Source organism: Trichosurus vulpecula, chromosome 9 (genome assembly GCF_011100635.1).
Source record: "Trichosurus vulpecula isolate mTriVul1 chromosome 9, mTriVul1.pri, whole genome shotgun sequence".
In the NCBI taxonomy this organism is placed as follows: domain Eukaryota; kingdom Metazoa; phylum Chordata; class Mammalia; order Diprotodontia; family Phalangeridae; genus Trichosurus; species Trichosurus vulpecula.
The window spans coordinates 193,285,913-193,311,168 of NC_050581.1; the positions used below are offsets into that span (position 1 = coordinate 193,285,913).

Here is a 25,256-nt window from a genome sequence, read left to right on the forward strand (position 1 = left end):
AGGTCTTTGGGAAATAGCCTCAGAAACCAGTTAATGGTTTCTTTAACTATTCCCTTCCAGTCTAGCCAAAACTTAACAAAGGCATGTGTCTCTCTCACTCCTGGTTTGTTCACAATAAATGTAGGATTCTCTCTTAGTTTCAAGAGTCAAGATCCCTCCTTGAAATGAAATCTTCTAGTCAGGGCAGACTGACTGGGCCTTTTGATTTAAGAGACAGGACTATTCTGACATTGTCATAGGGCTCTTAATGTTTCCCAACATAAGTGAAGCCTTCATTTCCTGTGCTTGCCCATGTACATGGGATCTGATGAATTTAGAGTCTAGAAAGGTACATGTATGAGATTGGCTTTAGGTTCAAGGAATGATTATTGTGAAGCGAAAGAATAAGGAGGAGGGACTAAGAGAATAAGCATTTGTTAAACTCCATCAAGTGCCAGACACTGGGCTCAGCACTTCACAACCTCATCTGATACTCACATTGACCTGGAGGTAGGGTAATTATTATCCTTATTTTTTGGTTGAGGAAATGGGCAGGCAGAGGTTAAGTGATTTGCCTCACATATCTAGTAAGTGTCTGAAGCTGGATTTGAATAAGAATAGTAGAAAATATCAGAGGATTTGGAGTACTCCCCTCTCTGTAATGATCTGCCCCTTGCAACCTCATATGTATCTCACTTTTTTTTTTTAGGAAGGGGTCCCTTTTTTTTCTTGGTGAAATACAGCCACTGTGCATTTGAAAGATCAGGGGAAGGGTCTCTGACCAGGTGCCTCACCTGTTAGACTGTTACTTTATTGTTTCTGCCTTTTTTTTCTTTTTCACTGCCTAATAACTTAATAAATACACATTGACTTCTCATATCATGTGTCATGTACCCTTACTGATATGTAAGCATCATGAGCAGAGACAGTTTTATCTAATCTTGGTTTCTTTCCCAGTATTTCTTACATTGATCTGCACATAGGAGATGCTTAATGAAAATCAACCAAACTTGATCCGATTTTGGGGTTCTTGCTAAGATTTTCTTAGCCCAGATCCTTTATTTAGCTCAGTGTCAGTCTCTTCTTGTTTGACTCTTTGAACGGGCATTGTTTAACCATCTTTCAGTTTGATCAGAGCATCTCTTGCCTAACTCCTTGAGGCTGGGTCCCTTCTGTTTGCTGACCCTAACCTAATTAAAACTTTGGAACTGAAATGATTATTTTACAGAAACTAGCTAATATTTGCCTTTCTCCTTTCTATATATCTGAGTAGATTCTTCAGCTAGAGCCATGGAAAAATGCTGTTCCATATTTATCTCTCAACTCTTCTTTATAGTATTATAGTTAGTATTTTTTTATAATTTATTTTTATAATCATTTGTTATCTCTTCCTTTTTTTACTCTTGCTGAACAATTTAAGAAAGGAAAAGAAGAGAGCTCTGGTAACAGATATATATCTTATAGCAAAACAAATTCTCCAACTGGCCGTGTCCAAAAAAATTTATGTCTCATTTGATATTTTAAGTCCTATTCCTTCTCTAGAAGTGGGTGGGTGGTGAGTTTCATCTTGAGTCCTTTGGGCTGGTGGTTTAATCATGGCATCATTCAGAATGCTTAAATCTTTAAATGTTGATTTTCTTTCTTATATTGTTATTATGAAAATTGTTCTCCTGGGTCTGCTCGCTTCACTCAGCACCAGCCCATAGAGGTTTCCAGTTTCCTCTGAAACTGTCAATTTCATCCTTCCTTATGTTAATGTTAAAATATTGCATTGTTTTCATGTATCATACTTTGTTCAGCCATTCCCCAACGGATTTCTTCACTTAGTTTACAGTTTTGGCTACTACAGAAAGATATTTTTGTACATATGGCTCCTTTTCCTCTTTGATCTTTGGGGATGGTGAGGGAGGGGTGACTTAGTAGTGGTATTGCTGGGTTAAAGGGTATAGTTCGAAATTGCTTTCCAAAGTGGATAGACTAATTCACAGCTTCACTCACAGTCTCTTTTCCCACAGTACCTCTGTTGTTTGTTGTTTTCCTTTTTTGTCATGTTTGCCAAGCTGATGGAGTAGGAGATAGAATCTCAGAGTTGCTTTAATTTGCATTTCTCTTATTAGTGAGTCATAGCACTTTTTCATATAGATGTTGATAGCTTGTGTTTCTTCCCTTAAAAGCTGCTTGTTCATATCTTTTAATGATTTATATATTGGGGAATGGCCCTTGATCTTTATAAATTTGAATAATTTCTTTATATATCTTGGTATGAGACTTTTATCAGAGAAACTTGCTAGAATGATTTTTTCCTGTTACCTGTTTGTTTCCTTTCAAATTTTAATTTCATTTCATTTTTCTTTCTATTGCTATCACTATTTATTTTGAATGATCTGTGATTATCTTAATGAAGAGCACTTTATATCTTTCTTTAATACCTAATGATTTCAGATCCTTTTTAATCTGACAATTTACTTCTACTTAACCACTACTTCATTTCCACTCCAAGATATTTTGGGGGGGCTTAATGTTTGGCAGTTTTTGACTACCGTTGTTAAAGACTCGTTTTGTTTGCGATGCATTGTTTAATTAATATTTTGTATTTTTATTTATCATTTTATAATATTTCGAAATCATTTTATCATGTTATTATTTATTTGGAAAAACAGAATTTAAAAAGTAGCTGGAGCCTGACCCTGTTAATTCTCTCCTAAATTTTTTTTTTTAAATTTGTAATAGTGTTTTTTACCCATTAAAAAAAGTAACGTGTGGTTTGTATAATGTTGTAAATAATAGCAAAATGGGTAATTATTTTTTTTCTGAAAATATAGGTTCTTGTTAAGCCTTTGGGAGATCGAGGATACCTTTTCCTTCTCTCTCCTTGGCAAATGGCATCACCGTATGGTAAGTTCCTTTTTCAAGGCTGTTCTCTTATGCTGCCTTTTTTCCTCTGTCTGCACATTCCCAATGCATTTTGCTTTTGTTTTTCCAGAGCACCAGACTGCCAAGACTAGAATCCTACACGCTCTGTTTCTGTTTCAGGAGCCTAGAGGAGTAGTGAGTTGTAAGTTATTAGTAGAATTAAATGTGATTAAATGTCACTTACATATATATCAGTGATGTTGATAGTTTGTTGCAATGTCAGGTTTAACTATTAATAATTTTTCTTTAGCTCTCTGAGAAATTTTGGGAGCTCTTATTGAAAGGAATGAAATCTAAAAACAAATCAATATGACTTGATTTACAAAAGATTTTTCTTGATTGAAATAAAATTTTAGCTGCCCTATATTATGTAGTTATAGCTAATAAATTTCTTGATGGTATTTGATAAGCTTTTTATGATTCACTAATCTGAATTAGTTTTCAAGCTAAAATGTATTTTTAAATCTTAATATATATTTATGAAGATAAACTGACTATCCAAAACTATTGTGTTTATTGCTTCTGGCTTGAGAGAAGTGGATATAATTTTGCTCTAAGGGATACTTGTGTTGGTGTTGCTATATAATTTATATTATACATTTAAAATTACCAAAGCTTGTTTTTACTCTTGTTAGATTCATACACTAGATATTCGTGTTTTCATATTCATTTAGTTAAGGTGTTCTCTTTTGAAGGAGTATCTTTCTCTCGGGCCTCATATTAGAGTGATGGAAAACTACTGACTGTTGTGGTGTGGGGATGGGGGATGTGGGAGGGAGGGAGGCAGCCTCCAGTCTGAGGGGCAGAAGAAAATATGGGGAGTGCCCTAGAGAGTTCCTCCCAGTACCTGGTATGCACTTACAATGGATCCTGAGGCTCTGTTGGGATTGACTCCCAGTACCAGCATGTCACTAGTGTGCTGACTTGAAAGGTGCTTATTTTGGATGAAAAGAAGGGGATTCCCATCTTGACTCTTTGACTGACCATCTGCAGATTAGTAACCTTACTGAGGATTCTAATACTTAAATCATCTACTTCACAAGTTTGTTGTAAGGAAGCTACTTGGGAAGTTACAAAGTGCTGTATCAAAGTTAGAATTTACTGTCATTTTAGCTATTACTGAATGACCATTAAAGCTCTCTTTGGGCTTGGTTTTGGCCCACTTGAGGGAGAGGTACCCATCTAGCAATGGGTTGGTTTTTATAGGTGCCAAAATAAAATAGACTCTCACTTCAGTGTAATGACATTAGTTTTTTTTTTTTTTTACCATTATCATGTCAATGAGGTGTGTTTTCTCTTTGAATTAAAACTATATTTAATACCTGTCATACCCAGTAATGTGTTTTGCTTTACTTTAACAGCACAGAAAGTGTTACCTAACGTAGTAACACAGGAACGTCATGAGACCACCCTTGAGAGCATACCAGGAATCATGAAATTAATTCCATCCATACATTTTGCCTTAATTCAGTGTCGTAAAGATTTAAGTTTTATCAATACTACCACTTTCAGTACTGTTGTTGAAAAGCATATAAGCGAATACTTTAAGCGAGGGTTTGGGTTAGGTAGACGTAGAGAATTTGTCATGTATCCATATGACCCACGTTTAGACGATAGAAAATTCTTATATTCGGCTCCAAAAAACAAGTCACATGTTGACAGTTCCTTGCACAACTATATTTTCCAGTCTGAAACATATCAATTACCTGTTTGTAAAGTTAAGGAACTGATGGAAGAAAATAGGAAAGTTCATCAGTTTAGTCCAGTTTCCGATCATGAAGGGCCCGAGGAAGAAGTGGACTTTTTGAAACTCAAACTTCGAAAGAGGAATAGCTCCAAGAATGACTCTCTCACAATTGGGAAGAAGTGGAAGCCGTCTAATTCTTGGGACTATGATCAGGACAGGCTTAAAGAACTGATTAATTTAATTCAGTGTAGGAAAAAAAATGTAGGTGGAGAGTCTGATACAGAAGAGACTAGAGACAAAACTGGCCTGAAAAGGAAGCACGGGAATCATCCTGGAAATCTGAGAAAACACCGAAAAACCAGCGACTCATCTGAAAATAGTCATTTGTGTGAAGGTAACTTCAGATTTTCTCCGTAGCTCTGATGTCTGCTTCATAGCACAGAGCCTATCAAGTTCTCATCTTCTGTTGATTATTTCCCTGTTTAATGACAGTTTATCTTTTTTTTTTTTGTTAGCAGGCATTTGTTTTTTTTCTCATTCCGAGCTCCCTTTCCACTGCTAAAAACAAAACCCTTGTAACCAATTACTGTGTAGTTAAGCAAAACAGATTTCTCTATTGGCTGTGTTAAAAATGGGTTTAGGGGGCAGCTAGGTGGCGCAGTGAGTAGAGCACCGGCCCTGGAGTCAGGAGGACCTGAGTTCAAATCCGGCCTCAGACACTTGACACATTTACTAGCTGTGTGACCTTGGGCAAGTCACTTAACCCCAATTGCCTTGCCAAAAAGCAAAAAAAAAAAAAAGGGTTTAGTTTTTAGTACTAAAAGGAGGAAAGCAAGTGGAATTTTACTTTAGGCATCCCAGCTCAGTGTTAGTTATTAGATTTTTAGACACAGTGAGCAAGTAGAGGGGCACCTGGTTCTGTAGGAATAACGTCATGTTGAAGAATTTGACGCTAGGCTTTCCTGACTTTATTTTGGGATTTGATTCTTAACACAGATTATACCTTTAACTTATCTTTTTCACCAATGTTTTTTAATATGTAACATCTTTTAGTGCTATTTAAAAGCCAGAAATTTGGTTTATTTTGAAAGTACTGTCACCTCTTCTTAGAGCAATGAAGGCTACAAAGTCTAGGGCAATACAAAAGTCTCATTTTGTCTTAGAATATGCTGATCAATTTCTTTTACAGAAGTGTCTTTTTTTGGGTTTGTTTACACTGGAATGGAAAGTGCAGTAAGTGTTTGACTTTTATCTATCAGAACTTTTATTGGCTAGTGAGTTACTCATGCCTGTGATTGCAAAGACTCATCATGGCAAAAATCATAGATTCATAGAATTTTAGAATTAGAAATGACCTCCGTGGTCATGTGTCCCAATTTGTAGCTGCAAATCTGTGATAAGTGGTCATTCAGTTACTATTTTGATAATCCCATTGTCTACCAAGGCAGCCCCAATCCACTTTGGGACAGCTGTAATAGCTAAGAAAATTATTCTTTAGGAAGCTGACATTTATTTGCCTTTCTGAAACTTGCACATCTTTCCTACTTCTTCCCTATAGGAACAAACCCAACCCTTTTGTCACATGATAAATCTTCAAGTACTCTGTACGTTTTGGAGTATATCACTCAAGATTGCTATTTCTAGTGTGATTGGGTGGTTGTTTTTTGTCCTTCATTCTTGAAGGGTACCATGGCATTATGGAAATGATGCCATGACATGGAAGTGAATTGGTTTTAAGAGGGCAGGGCTATGCAAAAGTCACAAGCCTCACCTTGTCCTCTGGAGCCATCCGGGTCCAGTGGCAAAATATAGATCAGGACAACTGGAGATGGCCCTGGATGCAGTGGGAGATCTTGGCCTTTTTAAGCTAAAGTCTTTAACAGGTCTCAGTTCAACTGAGGCAACACTCTACCAGTGATTAAGGTTAGGTTTTTAAAAAAAATGTTTGGGGGTGAGAGTGAGGCAGATCAACATAGAGGTAGTCTTTGTTCCAACCTTGCGATTTAGTTAAGTGTTCTGTTTTCGTAGCCACTGTGTCATGTAAATTCCTCATGGAATTGAAAACTTTGTAAAAAGACATTTTGGATTAAGTGAGTTTTTTTTAAATTTACATCTGTATTATAGTTCAGTTACTTAAGAATTTTTTATATAGAGTAGTAGCCTCTATTCTGCCATTCCTGTGATAATCATCCGCATGTCTTTTGCAAAGATTAAAAAGTTGCCTTTCAATTCCTTTAATAGAATTCCTACTTGTTTAATTTAGAGCCTGAGTTATTATTTCATGTTTACTTGATTTTCAGTTGTTCATGTTGGTCAAGGATTATCCTCATTACGTTCAGATTTCAATTGAATTAAGTTCTTCTCCCCTTAACCTTCCCTTTCCTTTGTTCCAGGTTCTCCACATTCTGTTTTCTCGCTTATCGGTGGATTCGGTGGACATGATACTGACTTGAGACAGCAAGATAGCTCTGACTCAGGAATTACTGACACACGGGCCCTGATTAAGTTGCTTTTAGAAACTCTGACTAATTCAAGAAATTTGGATCCAACTCTGGCTTATTCTGTCAACCAAGCCTTAGGATGCAGTGATGAAACCAGGGATGATCTGAGGCCAAAACATGAATATGAGTTAATTTCTGCACAGAACAAGGAAGAGTATGAGCAGCCAAGTTGTACAAAAGTAGAAAATATAAATTGTAAAGATCCCAAAAGCCCAATTATCTTGGAAGCTGATGCCTCATCTTTAAAATTGATTGATGTTGACCTAAGAGTCTCCTCTAGTGAAGTTGGCTCTGAGCCCAAACTCCATTTGAAAGAAGTAAGCAGCATGTCATGTGTATAAAAATGAATAATTATACTTGCATTATGGCTTGTTAACTTGTTGCTTGTGGTACAGCGGAGTATCCCTGGTATTGGGATACAAGGCCATGTGTTAAGTCCTTGTTCTGAGAATTATTGTGTGCACATTACTTGACCTTTCTGATCCTTAGTTTTCACCTCTGTAAAATCGGAATAATACCTATGTACCTACCTTATAGGGTTGCTCTCAAGAAAACTAAGTGAAATGACAGAAGGCAAAAAGTTATTTGATGAGCCATAAAGTTCCATAAAGGAATTGCTACTCTTAGTGAAGGGATAGTTGATTCATGTGGGGATTTTCTTTGGTGCTAATGGATGGCCAGACTTTTTTTAGTGGAAGTTGAATTTAATTAGAAAGATAGTGATGTTTTGGTTGGGAAGGACAGGACTGGCCCTTCTCTTCCCTCCTTCTCTCCAATTTTCCCTCTTCATAGAGGTTGTTGTCCAAGATGAATAGAGAGATAGTTACTAAGAACTACATTTGATGACTTAAGGCCCAGATGAAATTAACCCTAGGTTAGTGAAAGAACTGGCAGATGTGATTGCTGTCAGTTATTTTTGGAAAACTGTGGAGAATGAGAGCTGCTGTTCAGTGTTAGAGAAAAAAAAATCCTATGTTTTTTTTTTAAAAGGTAATTAATGTCACTCATGGCAAAATTCTAGAATGTAATTTAAAAAGCAATTATTGCTATCTTGATTTTGTATCAACTCCATTCCCAAATGTCTTTCCCTTGCCTCCAACCTCCTACCAAGCCATTCTTTGGGACAAAGAACAAAATAGGAAAATGAAAAACAATTTAAACAACACCAACCCAACACATCTGCTGAGTCTGACCCTGTATCCTCCATATCTGCAAGGAGGTACATGTTCTTATCTTTAGAGTGTGTTGTTTAAAAAGGATGGTAAATGAACTTCTGGAAATGGAAGGTGGTGATCATAAAAAGGCAGTATGGCTTCATCAGTAAGTTGATTTCCCTTTTTTGACAGGACTGCTAGACTGGTAGAATCATGCTCTTACATATAAGTTACCTAGGATTTAGTATAAGATTGGATAAATTTTTCATTTCTTTAGTGGTTTTGGTTATTAAACTACAGTACAGTTAGGTGGATTAAAACTGATTAAATTGTGGAATGTGAAAAGTAATTATCTTACACACACACACACACACACACACACACATACACACATATATATGGTACATGAAAATTCTATATATAGAATTCTAATAAAGAATAATTTTATATATGCATATGTGTATATATGTGCATATCTGTGTATATACGTATGTATATACTTATACATATATACGTGTGTAGATATGCATCTGTGAGTATGGAATGAGGAGAAAAGCTATAGTAGCTGGGGGGGGATCAGGAAAGGCCTCATGTGGCAGCTGGTACTTGAGCTGAATTTTGAAGAAAACTGGGAAAATTTGTGTCATCTTGGAAAAGATGTTTCCTGTTATATTACCCTAGGGATCAGTGTTTAGCCCTGTTTGCTTGAATTTATTTTACTAATGTTTTAGACAAAAGCACAAACAATGTCTTTGTCATGTTTCCAGGTAACACAAAGCTAGGAGGGATAGACAACATACTGATTGACAGTCCCTTTTCAAAAATATCTCAATATTGGTACATAGTTGGTACTTAATAAATATTTATTGATTGATAAATATAAAGAATTACACAGGGTAGGCAGGTGATACTTCTGCCTTGGTTAGAGGGCAAACTTGGCATATTATGTCCTTTCTCAGGGCCTCATTTTAAGAAGGATGTAGAGCAGCGGAGGAGCCGTAGGAGAAGGTCATCCAACATGTTGGAAGGCTGTGGAGTACATGCCTTGTGAGGGGCTATTGAAGCTTGGAGAAGACATGCAAGCTATCCTTAGGTTCTGCCTCACAGATCCCACAGGGCAGAGGAGTGGAAGCTGCAGGGTCACATTTGGATTTGATAGAAGGAAAAACTTGAGCTGCCAAAACCCACTTGTTGTTATTGTTGAGCCCTGTGGTTTCTTACTGGTTTACAGATCTCTCAGTTTGGAAACTGTGCTCCATGCATGGATATGTATTGGCACCTTGCTGGCAGAGAATTTCCTTGGGTATTGAGGTTTAAAGACAGAGCAAATACATGTTAAAGACAAGACGTAAACTTAGATTTTTCTGACTGCAGAGTCAACTTTGTATCCATCATGTTAGTAGGACACTCCTGCCAGCAGTCCAGGCCACACACATGTGGGATGGGAGGCCCAGAAAGAACATTATCTCCTTGGAGGGCTCTAGCAAAAGTGAACAATGGCTTGCTTGAGTATGTTGTAGAAGGAGATTCTTGTTCAGATATGCGTTGGAGTAGTTGGTCTTTGAATTCTTTTACAACTCAGATTCTATACTCTGTTTTTTGTAGTTGGAAATCAAAACTTGACAGTTCAGCTATACTTTATTAGGTATGGTTCTTTTTAAAAAATAAATTAAGACAATGAATTTGATTCCTCACAACACTGACTTTAGTGAAAGAGAAACCAGAGATAAGGCAGATGGCTTGGGGTCAGAGTACCAACATTACCAAAATATTTTCCAATAAATATTTCCTAACAGAGAGTCAGATGGGGGACAAAATGAAAACCTGGCCTGAGAGTATTATGATATTAGAAAAAAAAGTAATCTGATCTTAATGTGCCTTCCTTAAGAAGCTTACCACCTTGTTAATTTTATATTACATTGGGATGCAGACAAGTAGATGAAAAATGGCATATTTCAACATTAAACAAATATACAATTATCCCTTCCACATCGCACCTTTCCCTATCATAGTTTCAGCATATCACAGGTTGGCATAAGAAATTAAATAGAAATTTTGGAGGCTTGCTGAAGTCACAGATGACAGGAAGGCCAGCAGACAACACAGAAAAAGTGTAGAAACTGGAAATCCATAAAAATATATGTATAGTATTGTATAATATCAAGAACAAAGAGAAGGGAATCTGGAAAACTTCTCTGGTGCACAGGGAGGGCCAAAAATTTTTATGGGGATTTTCCAGATTGTGGGGGCACCACACCCCCAAACCCATTGTGGAAGGGCCAACTGTGTAGCTATTTGGCTTCCTAGGCTTTTCAACAGTTGATAATTAATTGGGCATTTAAACAGTTATTGGGCTTCTGTTTGAATTTAACACCACTGTTCCACGTGGCATAGCTTGTGGCAGGTGGGAAAGGTCTAGATGGTGAAGAAGATGTATGTATTGAGGAAAGAGGTCTCATATAGCTGGGAACATTTCCAAATTACCCCCTCTCTAAACGCGTGTAATTTTTTTTGTTGTTTTAGGGAAACAGTAATAATGCTTATGCAAACATTTTTTTTAATTAGGGAAAGAATAAGACAAGACAGCCAGATTAACTTAATGGTATTTGTTAGAATTCATTTTTGAAAAAAGTCGACCACATATTACTGTGAGAAATGAATCATTTTTACTATTGATGTTAAGAGATGTATAAAAGTACGTACATTAAAAGTGATGTTTTGATTTGCTTAATTTTTAGGATCCAAAAAGTAGCAGTTTGAGTAACTTTGATAATTACAACCTGGGTACTACTACACCCATTGAAAATTGCAACCGCAAACAGCATTCTAACTCAAATAATGCTGCGGAAGGTGGAATTCATTGGAAACTAATTCCGATAACAGGTAAGAAGCAAGTACGTTGACACTTGGAGTTTGCTGACATCAAGGGATGTAAATGCTTAGTTTTTTGAAGGTGCGCAACTTTCCTGGGTCTACCTCTTAGGTCATTTTTTTCTGAATGTATTATGTCACCAATAAAATATGAAATGATGTCTTGTGTGCAGGTTTTTATAGCTTTGTAAGACTCGATTCACGTGGTAGAGATACCACTTATTAGGTGAATTTGGCTTTCACGGAATGCTTTTCTCATTGAGTAGCTCACATGCTGCTGGGAGCTCTTTACCAATAGCTCCCAAATGTGATAGGTGCCCATCACTAAGTCAGGCGCTCAGGGATACAAAGAATCCTCTAAAGCACTGTGGTCTCAGATCTTGGCGAGTGTGGCATGCAAGTTCTCTGTGAAAAGGAGATGACAAAAGTCTTGTCTTTAATAAAGGTTCCCTCTAGTCATTGCTTACACCATGAAATAATATCTTCTCACTTTACAAGAAGTTCAGATTAAGCTAGGAATGACTTTGCTTGAAATCCTCATATTGGAATGAAATTGTCTTTCTGAGTAGAGAAAGTGTCTTGTCTTTAATACAGGTTCCTGTAGTCATTGCTTATCCCATGAAATACATCTTTTCACTTTAGAAGTTCATCAAATTAAGCTAGGAATGACTTTGCTTGAAATCCTCAGATTGGATTGAAATTGTCTTTCTGAATAGAGAAAGTCATCTTAGAGAACATTTTTATGTTTTGATGACTATGTAGTGAAGAGACACGGAAAACTTAATTTGAATTGACAGCCAGGAAGTTGTTCAGTACAAGCTAAAAGAACAGTAACGTCTTCGTCTGGGAGATTGAGGCTTCATCCTTGTTATGTTTTGTGGATATCCTTGACTAAAATGTGGTTCTTGTTCATCTTCACCTTTGGTGTTGGTTGCTCTTATAGCATATCCTCTTTTTACTGTTTATTGTTAGTCTTTATATTCATCTTTTCCAAAGAAAATAGCACTTTTTCAGAAAGAGTGACTAGATATGACTTAGCCATTGCTTGGACAATGGGATGCCGAGGGGCTATCTGATGAACTCCTCTGGGATTGCAAGCAGTCTCAGGGCTTTACCAGAAAGAAAAGGACCTTATGACCTTGGCAAAGGAGGGTGTGGTGCCTACTCCTGAGAGAGAACATAAGCTGGGTTCACTGTGAAAACAGGAAGATTGTTTGGACCATGCTATCTTGATTTTCTTCAGGTGGATTCTCTTGTGATTTCCCCACTTACTGGAAAATCATTTAGAGAATGTCTGAATGTCAGTTTCTAGGCTTTAATATTAAATGTAACCTCCTTAAGTTTTAAGACAATGAAACATCTTATCTAAAAGTTTACATTAGGAAAATATGACAGGATTATTTTAAGCAAAATATATGGTATAAGCTTTTGGTTTGTCTGAAAGGTGCTAAATGGATTTACTAGATAACCTTTGGAGAAAGTCTACAAATGCTAACTGCTGCTTTCTCCCAGGAGGGAATGCAAGAAGTCCAGAAGATCAACTTGGGGAGCATGAGGATAACCAGACACCAGGTGAGCAGGGCAGTTGATTTGCTTTGTTCTCTCCCCCCACAGTGTGCCCGACCCCAGGACTGCTGCCGGCATTTCTGGTCTTAATAACCTTCTAGGAGGGCATTCTGATTGGGTCCTTAAAGTGGCTAGAGGTGAATGAAAGCCTAGACATAAAAGGAAACCACATGTACTACTAGTATAATAACTCCTCAGCTGATGTCAGATACACTTAGAGGAATTTTTTCAGGAAGTCATTGAATTAACTTCAAGGTTACTGTTCTTTCATGTGTAGCAAGTTCTGTCTAGGGTCACAGCACAGAAAATGACTTCCTTTGCTGACTGATGCTAAAGCATGAGGGGATTGTAGCATTTGCTCTCTTTTTTGACGAATCTGGAAGTTCTTCTCGTAATTAAAATTTCTTTAGAGAATTTGAAGAAGAGTTTGGCGTTCACAGGTCTCAGCTTATCATTTCATCTGAGGTGTTTTTTTTTCTTGCTCTTTTTTTCCTTTTTTGTTTTCCATTTTAGTCTGGCGCTAGAATATAGGATGTGTGTGTATCTATGCATATATATGTATATATGTACATATACATGTTGATGTATATGTAGTTATAAAATTACAACTAGCTAAACTCAGTTTCTTCTTGATGGTTTTGAAAGTGGTTATAGAACTTGTTCTCTCTTAGGGTTTCATGGTTTCATTAGTGTTTTCTTTTATTGTGTTGCATTTTTTTCCTTTAGGTTCTTTTCTTTTGGGTATTTGCTTCAGTATCAACTTCTGATTTGGAAGATAAGGCCATATGAGTGATTTTATGGTTTGGAAAGATTTGTTAGTGATTACTTCTCTTGCAAAGAAAAGGGTCTGTTCCTGGAAAATGAATAACATCTAAGTTAATTGGGATAGTGCTTGAACACTTTTGTAGTTCCTACCTAAGTCTTCTGACCTAAAAGTGTAGATACGGTTGATTCTGCCTTTAGAGGAATGGCTTTTGTATTTTTTGTATAATTTCTTCTTCTTTGATAAAATGTTAACAGACATTTTTTGTTCAGCAAGAAAATACCACATAATTGTACTCTGCACCACAGTGAACTTAATACATTTCTTAGATCTTGGAGGTATTATGGAGAAAGTGGAAACCTTAAAGCATAATAGAAATATGAGTTGTAGTTGTTCTTCACTGTTTTATGTTGTTCTCGGGTATGGGAGGGACAGACAGACAAAGGCTACCCAGGGTTAAAGAGCACTAGACTTTGGAGTTGGAGGAATTGGGTTGGAATCCTGGTTCTGACCCATCTGCTGTATTACCTTTGACCAATCATTTCACCTGTTTCCTTGGTTGGACTAGGTGGCCTCTGAAGAGTTTCCATTTTTAAGTCATATGATCTTGTAGGGCATTCTGTGTATTTAACATGATATACAGGTGAGGAAAATCTTTTGAGATGGATATAATTTTTTATTTTTTCAAAATGAAAGTAGTTTAATAATAAAATTCTAATACATCCAGTCTTCATGTTGCTTCTTGATAACAATGTAAGTGAAGAGTTAGTTTTATTTCTTAATGTAATCTGATTTTTCACAAATCTGCAATATTGTTTGGATTTTTGAAGCTACTTATTAAATCACAAATGTGTCAAATGGAGCAAAGAATATAAATTCAGAGCAACTAATTCGCAGTTACATTCCTGATAGAGGTGTATTAGAACAACTCTAGGTAGACAATAGGTAAGTGCTCATTTAACCAGGGAGTTTACTGTGTGATTAAACTGTTTCGAAAGAACTAGATGACTCTGAGGGCTGAGATGATGTTGAAGGATCCTGTATTTCATAGATGCACATCTATTAGGAAGAACAGTTTATTAATATCTGCCACTAGTTAAAAGAATTGCAGTTACTGCAAACTTTATGAAGTAGTCATTGAAGGATGTTTTACTAGTGAAAATAAAGCTCAATCAATTCAGTCAGTCAGTAAATATTTAGTAAGAGGTTGCTGTGGGCCAGGCATTGTGCTAAGTGCTGGGAATATAAAAAGGAAGGATAAAGAAAGACATTCTCTGCCTTCAGGGAGGAGAGCCAGGAGCTGAAAAGCCCTTGGGGGTGGGGGCAGTAGCCAGGTTGGAAAGGTGATGTCTGACCTGAGCTCCCTCCTTAAATGGAGCTTTTGGGCTTCATGGCTCCCCTCTCCAATCAGAGGAGGAAAAGTTAGTGAAGGATGTATGATACCAGAGCCCATTGGATACTGCAGGGTGGTGAAGTGTTTCTAATGATGAGGTCTTGGGGGATGGTAGAGGATGCAAAAAAAAGCCCCAAGGTATAGTGCAGCCAGGTGGGCAAGTTGTATTTTAAAGGGCCTACTGGCACTGTGCTAGTGATGTAAAGACAAAAGGAAACAGCCCCTGGCCTGAAGCCAACATTCTACTGAGAGAAAATGACATTCATAAGAAATAAATCCCCCAAATCTACAAATTTGGAAAAGAATAGTAAGTTGATTGCTTTCAAAATGGATGTACTACTTTGAATCACTTTTTAAAAACTTTATAGACACAGGTTTAAACTGAATCATGTAAAAGGTGGTACTTTGTAATGGAGAAAATATTTTAACACGTAATGTGGATGTATACTGTGTAGCATTTCAGTTAAGGAAATCCTTTCTCCACTGAGAACATCTCAAAATGTGGTTAAAAAGTGCTTCATCTTTTGGAGGTTCTTCCGGCTCTGTTTTTTTGAAGCATGTAACACAAAATCCTAACAAAGTGGGCATTTAACCTCATGGTTGTCTCAGTGCTTAAGTGTTGCTGTTGGAGATGACCATAGTTGTCATGGCTTGGCAAACAATGAAAGGACTGAGCAAACCTGCTCAGAGAATGGCCTCTCTGTACCAAGATTGCTGAGGGAAAACAGGCAGCGTTCCCTTCTGTTGATGCCAAGCTTGCATGTTCCCTCCCACCCGAAAGGAAAACAGCAAAATCCCATTTCCCCCAATTGCTCAAAGTTACTATTTTTTGACAGAATTTGGAGTCCAGCTGCATGTAGGACAAAGAGGATATGACTGAGATCCATACTTGGCACTTAACATTTTGTCTAGATACCATACTGATGCGATTAAAATTAGAATGAAAATTACTTAGCTTTACATGTAAACTAGTGTTGAAAATTTTTCCAGTTTTACGGATAAGTGATTATTTGACTTAAACTGCCTACTGGACCATTTGGCACTGGGGCAAAGAGAACTTGATAGCCAACAATGTTCCTTACAGTGATTTTATTAATCACCATCTTTATGTTGTTCATCTTTTTGATTTGTTTTTATAATAATCAACTTTTCCCATATAGGTATGAAATCACCAGAAGAACAGCTGGCGTGTCTGCCGCCAGAGGACGCCTTTCCTAATGATCCCCGGGTAATAAGTAGACAGAGGAGCTCTGATGACCAGTTTCCGTACTCTCCATTTTCAGACACAGTAAAGGGGCCACCAGAAGATGGAACGTTAACAAGTCAGGGGATAAAAATGGAAGAGCAGTGTGTGTTAGCAGCAGAGAGTTCCTTGGTAGCTACACATACACTGAGTGGAACCACAGAAAGTACAATGTTAGAGGAATATAATTTTTTTTCGAGGAAAATAGAAGAGATTTTGAAGCAAAAAAACATTTCATATGTCAGTGGAATTTCTACACCTTCCCTCTCAGCACAAGAGAAAATGACTAGACTTTCTGCATATGCGTGTTCTGAAACCTCTGAACTGGGTGTCCAGGAGTTTGTGAATGGCTTACATGAAAAACTGAATGTTGTCATCACCAAAACGTTATCCTGTGGCCAGCATACACCTACACTCAGTCCTAGTCCAGAAGGTAGTTGTGCAGAAATAGGGTTGAATCCTCCAACAAGTCAGGTTATACAAGTTTCATCAAGTGATTTCAACACTGAACAAGGACCAGAATCACATCATCATCCTATGCAGAAAGAGACTGACTCTCATGAGCAGCCTTCATCTACTACCTTGGGTTTGGCTGAAGTAGAGCTGGACCCAGGCCACCAGGCCCCAGAACTTATACGGACTCCTGATCAAACTGTTTCTAGTGAGGGCACCTTGGAGTCGGCAGATAACTCCAGAACACCCAATGACATAAACATTTCTACCCAGCCATCTTTGTCAAATTTTATAAGCCAGTTAGAGCCAGAAGTATTTAACAGCTTGGTTAAAATCATGAAAGATGTCCAGAAAAATACTGTGAAATTTTATATTCATGAAGAAGAAGAAAGTATGCTTTGCAAAGAAATAAAGGTAAGTACACTTGAGAAATACAAAGATAACAGCATTAGAAACATGAGTTTGGTTTAGGTAAAGAACTTGAAATCAAAATAGCTTAGAGTCAGATTCTTAATTTGCTGTGTAATAATAATAATACTATTTTCTTGCTACAAGTAATGCTGTTTTTTCACAGTGCCTTATAAACTCTTGTAAAGCTATTTTAAAGCTTTTCCTAGGTTTTATCTCTAGAGAGGTAAAAAAAAAACCTTTAAAAATTATCCACAGCATGCTTTGTTTCATTGGAGTAATGATTTTTTTAGCGTATGAGATAATACAGTCTTTAACATTTGTGCATTTAACTTTTTCCATTTCAAGCATTCAGATGATTTTATTAGTAGCCCCCTTTTCACTTTTGTACTGACAACCATTCACATTCCTGGCTGTGCATAATAGAGGAAAAAAAATGAACGATGCTGGGCTGAGCAAAATGTTTTGCCTCCCATGCTGCCAGACTCCCAATTGTCCATGCTGGGGCCAGGACCAGGGCTGGGGTCACCCAGACAGGAACTCTGAATCAGAGTGGGGCTGGGGACTTATTCGTAGGCATATACTTTTCATCTGAGAACAGTTCAGTCATGGAGGTGAGAGGAAACTTAGACATGTCAGGTTCCCGCCTTCCCTTTTTTTTTCCTTTTTTTTTTTTTTTTTTACACCTCTGGGGTTTTTCTGTCCCTGGCCTTCCCGCTCCTGTCTAGCGTTGCTTCTCCTCTCCCTTGTGTTTTGTGGGCTATTCCATAGTTACCATGTTAGGAAAAGTGCATGCTATCAGAATTAATGTTGACTTTTTGCAGAAAGGTGTGTTTTTCAGCAATCTCTAGTGAAAGATACCAGTTCTTGGTGGTTGCAAGGAACCTAACCCCCCCATTTCCCACAAGTTCAGTGTATCAGCATTTGCATTTCTGACTGATGTGCCTTTTTCTAGGAAGGTTACCCTTGTGAACATTGAAGATTGACCATATGTCTCATCTCTCACATAAATTGGTTTTATCATTTTTATGGTTAATCTCTGCTGGAGATAAACTGGTTTCATTATACTCTTTGACCTTGGGGAATTCATTTAATGAAGAAAATGAAAATTGCTCTCCAACCCCTTAATTTACTAATTATTAAGTTGGAAGGCAGTGTTGAATAGCCTTAAAGTCAGGAGGACCCAAGTTCCTGTTCTGCTGCTGATAACCTTCTATCTCTGTGACTTTGAGGAGGTTCCCTGTCCTTTGTTGATATTCATTTTAGGGAGTTCTCAACATCAAAGAAGTAATGGTCTGATAGTGAACATAGGAAATGTCCTCTAGAAGAATTGTTTTCCTATTTTGTATAAGAATGTAGATAACCTTCCCATATTGAATAGATTTATCCAGAGTTGTGCTTTCAGTCTTTGCAAAATCCCAATTAATTGAAATCATTTCTGGAACTTGGTTTTCAGGGGAAATTAACAAAAATTGAGGGGAGGGGGAAAAGACTACATTCCTTTCAAGGATTTATCGCTCAAAAAGGAAACTTCCTGAAAGATTCTAGAGTATGGTGCTAGGCTAAAGTGAGCCAAACCATTTACTTTTAAACATCTGTGATGCTATAAACCATAACTGATGTTTACTATGACCTTATGGCACTATTAAACATCTCTAATTATCAATATTGTCAAATACTAAACTCTGTTTAATATTTTATTTTCTAAGGAGAAAAGTGGACCATTTAAATTCTTTTAGTTCATCCACTATTACCTAGAACATGCTACTTTAGTTGAGCACTCCCAATATTCTAAGCATTTAAGGCATTATCTCCATTACAAACAATGGCTTACATTCACATATTTACTTGTTTTTATTTTTTTAGTTTTCAGCATTCACTTTATGATTTCGAGTTCGAAATTTTTCTCCTTCCCTTCCCTCCCTCCTCCTCTAGACAGCAAGCAATCTGATATAGGCTATACATATACAGTCATTAATCATATTTCCACATTAGTCATGTTGTGAAAGAAGAATCAGAATAAAAGGGAAAAACCATGAGAAAGAAAAAAAAAGTGAAAAGAGTCTGCTTGGATCTGCATTCAGACTCCATAGTTCTTTTTCTGGATGTGGATAGCATTTTTCATCACGAGTCTTTTGGAATTGTCCTGGATCATTGTATTGCTGAGAAGAGCTAAGGCTATCAGAGTTGATCATTGCACAAAGTTGCTGTTACTGTGTATAATGTTCTGGTTTTGTTCACTTCACTCACCATCAGTTCATGTAAGTCCAGGTTTTTTTTAATCCTCCTGCTCATCGTTTCTTATAGCACAGTAGTATTCCATTACATATATATACCACAACTTGTTCCACCATTCAGTGTCCCCTCAATTTCCAATTCTTTGCTACCACAAAAAGAGCCGCTATTAATATTTTTCTGCACATGGGTCCTCTTCCCTTTTTTATGTACTTTTTGGGATACAGACCTAGAAGTGCTATTTCTGGGTCAAAGGCACATATTTATAGACCTTTGGGCATAATTCCAAATTGCTGTCCAGAATGGTTGGATCAGTTCACAACTCCACCAATAGTGTATTAGTGTTCCAAATTCCCCACGTGTAGCAATGATCTGCTAGCAGCTGCTGTATGGGGTGTAAGACCCACCAACAACCAGCACACAGAAGGCTGCTAACACAGGTTCTTTAGATCTGCTTTACTAAGGAAAGCAACTTTAAGGGGTTAACAATCTCAGTTTAATCATACATACATATACTTATAGCATTCACTTAGTTCAGGGGGAAAAAAATCAGCCCTCTGAACTTGAAGGCAAATACAAACAGAAATTACAAACATCAACAGACAGACCTTGTCTGATCAAATCACAGTACATAGTTACCAGAGAAGAACCAATGGGTCTGGGTTAGCAAAGCCAGGGGTCAGTTATGGCCTGCCCACAGTCTCAACCCTCCTTCCATGCGTGTGCCCCCAAAAGTCAAACACGAAGCTCCCCTCAGTTATATCCTGTTCAGAGCCCTGAGCGCTCTTACCTCACCCAGGCTGGTAAATTTCCTCATCCCTAGTACCACATAATATACAATTCTTAATTACTATTACACCACATCTTCTCCAACACATCATTTTCTATCATTATATATTCTTTTATGGTTATAAAGCTGTTTACATACTGGATTTCATTTGATACTTCAGACCATAGTATAGGTGTTAACCATCCTCATTTTAAGGAAACTGAGCCTCACAGAGCTTGAGTCGACTTTGTCAGGGTTAGTAAGTGGCAAAACCACAAAAACTTGTGCTTTTCCGACTCCACCACATGGTTCCAGTTGACCTCTAATTATGGTTTCTGCAGGGATGCTACTGTGGTGATCCAAAATATCTCTCAGAGCCAAGCTCTATCCTTCCTCCTCCTACTTTTCCACCACTTGTCCGCCACTTGTATTGATGCCCCTTTGAGGCAAATGTTGTTGGTGGACCGGTGGCGTGTGGTGTTAGAAAAGCATGGAGATAGGGCTTTAATTTCTAGAATTACCAAGAAATAGCAAATAGGTTGCCTGCTACTTGTTCCAGTGTAGCCTAATGAATTTTATGCATTGGAATCAGAAATAAATCTCTTCCTCGTGGTGCATTTTAGTTGTTCTTTCTTGGGACAAATAATTAAATATTTTTGTAATTAACAATTTATAGAACTGGAGAAAGTGGATATGTTTTCTGTTTCCCAGAAATGATATGAAAATGAAAGGTTGCATTAAAATGTTTAATTATTTTAGCCAAGGACTGTTTCAGAATTGTCAAAAAATATGTAATCCTCTCAGTAATATGAATCTCCAATTGGTGGATGTAGATTGAATTGCCATGGCTAAGATTGTTGTAATAGAATCACTGCCTTCTGGGGCACAGTAGTTGGAGTTTTAAGGCCAGTTTTCGGGAATGAGCTTTGCTCTGAAGTCACCATTGCACAAAGTCGTAAAGATGTCTAGTGAAGAGAGGAACTTCACTGAGCCTGGAACTTCTCTCCAAAGGCTTTAGAATTTCCTTCTGGAGACAATTTTGCTGTTTCTTTGGAATACCTAGAACAAAGTAAAAGATAATGTGAGAGATCTTGCCATAAAGGCTTTGTGAATCAGAAAGTTTCAGAAGACTCCTTGAGAATAGTGTACTCCACGTGAGACAAATAAGGTTTTAGTCCTCACTCGGCCATGGACCAGCTGTTTGTCCTCATGGCTTGGGGATCTCTCCTGTGGCTTTCATTTCTTCATCTGTCACGTCAAGGGGTGGACTCAGATGTTTTGATGCTTTACTGAGTGAACATTTTGTAACCAGCTTGATGTAATGTTTCATTATTTCAGTGTTTACTTAGCAATTCATATCCAATTTTTTCTCGCATATTTGTGCTTTTTTCAGACTGTTTTTTTCTTGAACAGGAATACCTTATCAAATTAGGCAATACAGAATGTCATCCAGAGCAGTTTTTGGAAAAAAGGTCAACATTAGATAAATTATTGATCATCATTCAAAATGAAGATATTGCAAGTTTCATTCACAAGGTAGGTCTTTTTATATGTCAGTCTATGAAACATACAGGTATTTGAGTTGTCATTAGATTGGTCATCTTGGAGCTGGCCTTTCTTTCTTCCCAAGGTCTCAAATACCCTTCTTTTTTCTACTTTGCTGTATTCTCAAGTGTTGCTTCCTCCTGAGGTATTTGGTCAGTACCACATGGTTTGGTGCTATTATTTTTCTGTCTGACTCGATTGTAAGCTTAGAAGGTTAGAAGCAGTTTAAGGATTTTTTTAAAACCCTCCAGTGCAGCTCGATCACATGCACACATGTCTTGTCTGCCTGCCTGCCTAGCTACATGTATATCTTTATAGATATGTGTATATCAATAGAGATAGACATATGTGCGTAGATATAGTCCAATTGTAAAAGTGTTTAACTTAAATGATGGTCAAGACTTCCATACAATCTTCACTTTTGTGTTAAAGTGAAGTTTGTAAATTTTAACAAACTTCATTATATGACCTCGTCACACTTGGCATTTCACTGAGTAAAATTACTTTTGTGTCTAATTTTCTTTTTATTGAAACAGGTACCTGGCTTAGTGACTTTGAAGAGGCTCTCCTGTGTTAGTTTTGCTGGAGTTGATAGCTTAGATGATGTGAAAAACCACACATACAATGAATTGTTTGTTTCTGGAGGTTTTATTGTGTCAGATGAATCTGTTCTAAATCCAGAAGCTATCACAGTTGGTAAGAATTTTATTTCTTAAAATACTTCCCACCCCAGCCATCTTCTTATTCAGTTTTAGCTCCTCCTTAAGTTTTTTTTTTTTTCACTTTTCAGCTTTTTCTCATTATCCTCTCACTCCTCCATCAGCTTAATCTTTCTCATTTTGGTCCTTTTGATTACAGTTCTAACATTTCTAGTTCACCCCAATTGTGTGTGATGCATAAGTTGGTGATAAACTAATTCATAGTTTACCCGTTACATCATAGAGTCATTGGTGTGGGCATTTCTTGTACTGATGTGGCTTGTAGCTAAGGTACCATAAATAGAGGCCTGGACCTGGAGGTGGGAAGACCCAAATTCCAGTGTAGCCTTGTGTGATCCTGGGCAACTCACTTATCTTCTGCCTCCATTTCTCATCTGTAAAATGGGAATAATATATAGCAATTGCTCATTATTATCATTAACTATTATAACTTCTTTATGACTTGGTAAAATGTGTGTGAGAGTTATGTCAAAAAAGCCACCCTGCAGTGAGTAGAGTACTGGCCCTGGAGTCAGGAAGATCTGAGTTCAAATCCGGCCTTAGACACTTGACACACTTACTAGCTGTGTGACCTTGGGCAAGTCACGTAGCCCCAATTGCCCCCTGCCTTCCCCCCTCAAAAAAAAATCACCTAGTAACTGTCTTGATTCTGAGACTCCATAAGTTTAGGCAGGTTGGTACTCCTAATGACAGATACAGAGTCTGTTATTGGGCTCATACTCAGAAACTTTGATGGAAACCTGTTGGAACTAGGTTGGACTGGTATAGCATTTTGAGAGCCCAGCTTCCTGCATGCCACATGCTAGGACACCACCCTCATTTGTGAGGTTTTTCTGATAATCCATCTGCTGCAAGATCATATCGTGTCACTCAAGTACTTTCTAGAATACTTCATGAATTTACTTAGAGAGTAGTACATATTCTTAATATGTTACCTCCTTTTTCATATTTTTATTTTCCTTCTTAGCTTTAAGAGGGAAATGACTTGTGCTATACCACCCAGTGTCTGTGACGTATGTCACCACGTTTACCCATATTTTAAGCTTTTGTCTGTAGAGAACCTTAAGCCATGACTTTTATTTATTGCTGACTCTCTACTTGCCGCTTAGAGCCCTCAAATTACTGTTCTTCTCTTTTCTGTTCTTTTTGTGCTGTCCTTACTCCCTTCTGCCTGGCTTGTCACAGCTCAGCGGCCGGTTCTCAGCAGGTATGTTTTGACCGGCCCTTGTTAGGTAGGTGGACTTCATCTCTGACCAGAAACTTGTCATTCTTATCTTTCAAAGTAAGACCCAAAAGTCACAGTTCCATTCTTAGATACCATTTTAGATGACTGCACAAGCTGCTGGCAGCTATAGGTAAACACTGTGAAAAATCCATCTGTGTTTGAAGGCTTTTTTGGCTTATTACTAATAACTATCGGTGAGACTTTGCAGGTTCCTTTCTTTCAGAATGACCAGAAGTGGTTAGTGTTTGGATGTCCCATGAGGTTCAGGAAGCTCTGGTTAATGTCTTGGAGCTGCCTCGGTGTCCTGGAGATGAGGGAGTTACCACCTACCACTTTCCATCCCTTCTTACTGGCTCATGATGCCCCTTCTGAATGTGGGGACCTTGGTCATCATTTGAAGCTCTGCAAGAGCCCTGGCATCCCTCGGTCTGCAACAGCTTCCTTCTTGTTTTGGTTCAGAGCTCCTCTGGGCCACCCTTCTGGGTTTCCTCCTTGATTTGTAAGTTGCTAGTTGGGATAGCAGGAAACCACAGCAGAAGCACAGTGCTTGACCTCAGCCTTGCCTGGAAGTCTGGTCTGCTGTTCTTGTTTTTGGCACGAGCCTTTTTGACTCCCGCTGTGGCCCATGCCTGGCTATGGCTCGGGTGTCTGAGCATTCCCCTCGTGATCTGGACTCTTCCTGGGATGGAAGGCTCTCTTGCCTCATGCGGGGGCAGTGAAGTATCAGTTATTTTGCAAACAAAGGCACCAGGGCCAACTATCTTAGGAGATTTCTTCCAGAGACTTGGTTTCTCCTTCCTGCCAATTTGCAGATACTTCTTAGCAGTCCTGCTTCATTTTCAAACCTTGATGGTGTTGGTCCCTTTCAGAAATGTTTTTATTTTTCACATGGCCTATACTTCCCAATATCCCTCCTCCTTGCATTTCCCTGGGAGCCATTCTTTATAACCAGCAAGGACAAAGATAGGTTCCCCTTCCTCAACAAAAGGACCGTGTAATAGAGCGACCCCCATGTGAGCCATCGTGTGTTCATCCTCACCTCTGTAGACTCTGGCTAGGCCTTTCACTGATGGGAGGACCATTTTCATTCTATTCCTTTCAATGTCACAGCATGTTGTTTATTGTTCAGAGTCTGCTAAATGACTCCATGTCAGAGACAGGAAGACTGCAGACCCTCACAGACTGTGTGGACATACCCTAGGTGTGTCTGTTCACTATCTGCCTCAGATTCCTTACCTGCACAGTTAGGATCGTTGTAACATCTGCTCTGCCAGGGTGTTGGGAGGATTATATAAAATCATATTCCTAATAACCGCTTGGCACAACATTTGGCACATAGGTGTGATCTAACTCCCGGCCCCGCTCCTACTTGGTGTTCATTCATGTCAGTCGTAGTGGGCTCTTTGTATTCATCATCTTTGTTTGATTTCCTCAGTGTGTCATGGTCCAGTACCTTTCTTGTCCCATAATTCTCTCTTGATAGACACCTTTATGTCTGGTTCTTTGGTCCTTCAGACCATGATGCTGGACCAATTTTGGAGGTTATAGGGCCTTTTTCTTTTGTGGTTGATTTCCTTGGGGCATGGCCTCAGCAGCCCATCTCTGAGTCAAAAGCTAGCGACATAAGTTGCTTTTTTTTTTTTTTTTGCTTTTTGGTAGGGCAGTTGGGGTTAAGTGACTTGCCCAAGGTCACACAGCTAGTACATGTGTCAGGTGTCTGAGGCCGGATTTGAACTCAGGTCCTCCTGACTCCAGGGCTGGTGCTCTACTCACTGCGCCACTTAGCTGCCCTTGAAAGAATTTTTAATTCTAAATTAAAACATCAAAAACAG

General features: G+C 38.1%; 1 protein-coding gene across 7 annotated transcripts in view; it reads left to right on the plus strand.

Annotated features, from left to right (window-relative positions):
- Positions 1 to 25,256, plus strand: part of TASOR (transcription activation suppressor) — an 81,037-nt gene that overhangs the window by 45,895 nt on the left and 9,886 nt on the right. For 6 of the 7 annotated variants that reach the window (XR_005009134.1, XM_036738578.1, XM_036738580.1 and 3 more), the window contains 9 exons: positions 2,802 to 2,874; positions 2,963 to 3,034; positions 4,254 to 4,973; positions 6,973 to 7,397; positions 10,973 to 11,117; positions 12,618 to 12,677; positions 15,988 to 16,937; positions 21,349 to 21,471; positions 22,017 to 22,176. Coding sequence is in view for 6 of the 7 variants with exons in the window: in XM_036738578.1 (XP_036594473.1) it covers positions 2,802 to 2,874; positions 2,963 to 3,034; positions 4,254 to 4,973; positions 6,973 to 7,397; positions 10,973 to 11,117; positions 12,618 to 12,677; positions 15,988 to 16,937; positions 21,349 to 21,471; positions 22,017 to 22,176 (2,728 nt within the window). In the remaining variant the exon portion in view is untranslated. The remainder of the gene's footprint in view (positions 1 to 2,801; positions 2,875 to 2,962; positions 3,035 to 4,253; positions 4,974 to 6,972; positions 7,398 to 10,972; positions 11,118 to 12,617; positions 12,678 to 15,987; positions 16,938 to 21,348; positions 21,472 to 22,016; positions 22,177 to 25,256) is intronic. The other variant, XM_036738575.1, reaches the window with a different exon arrangement.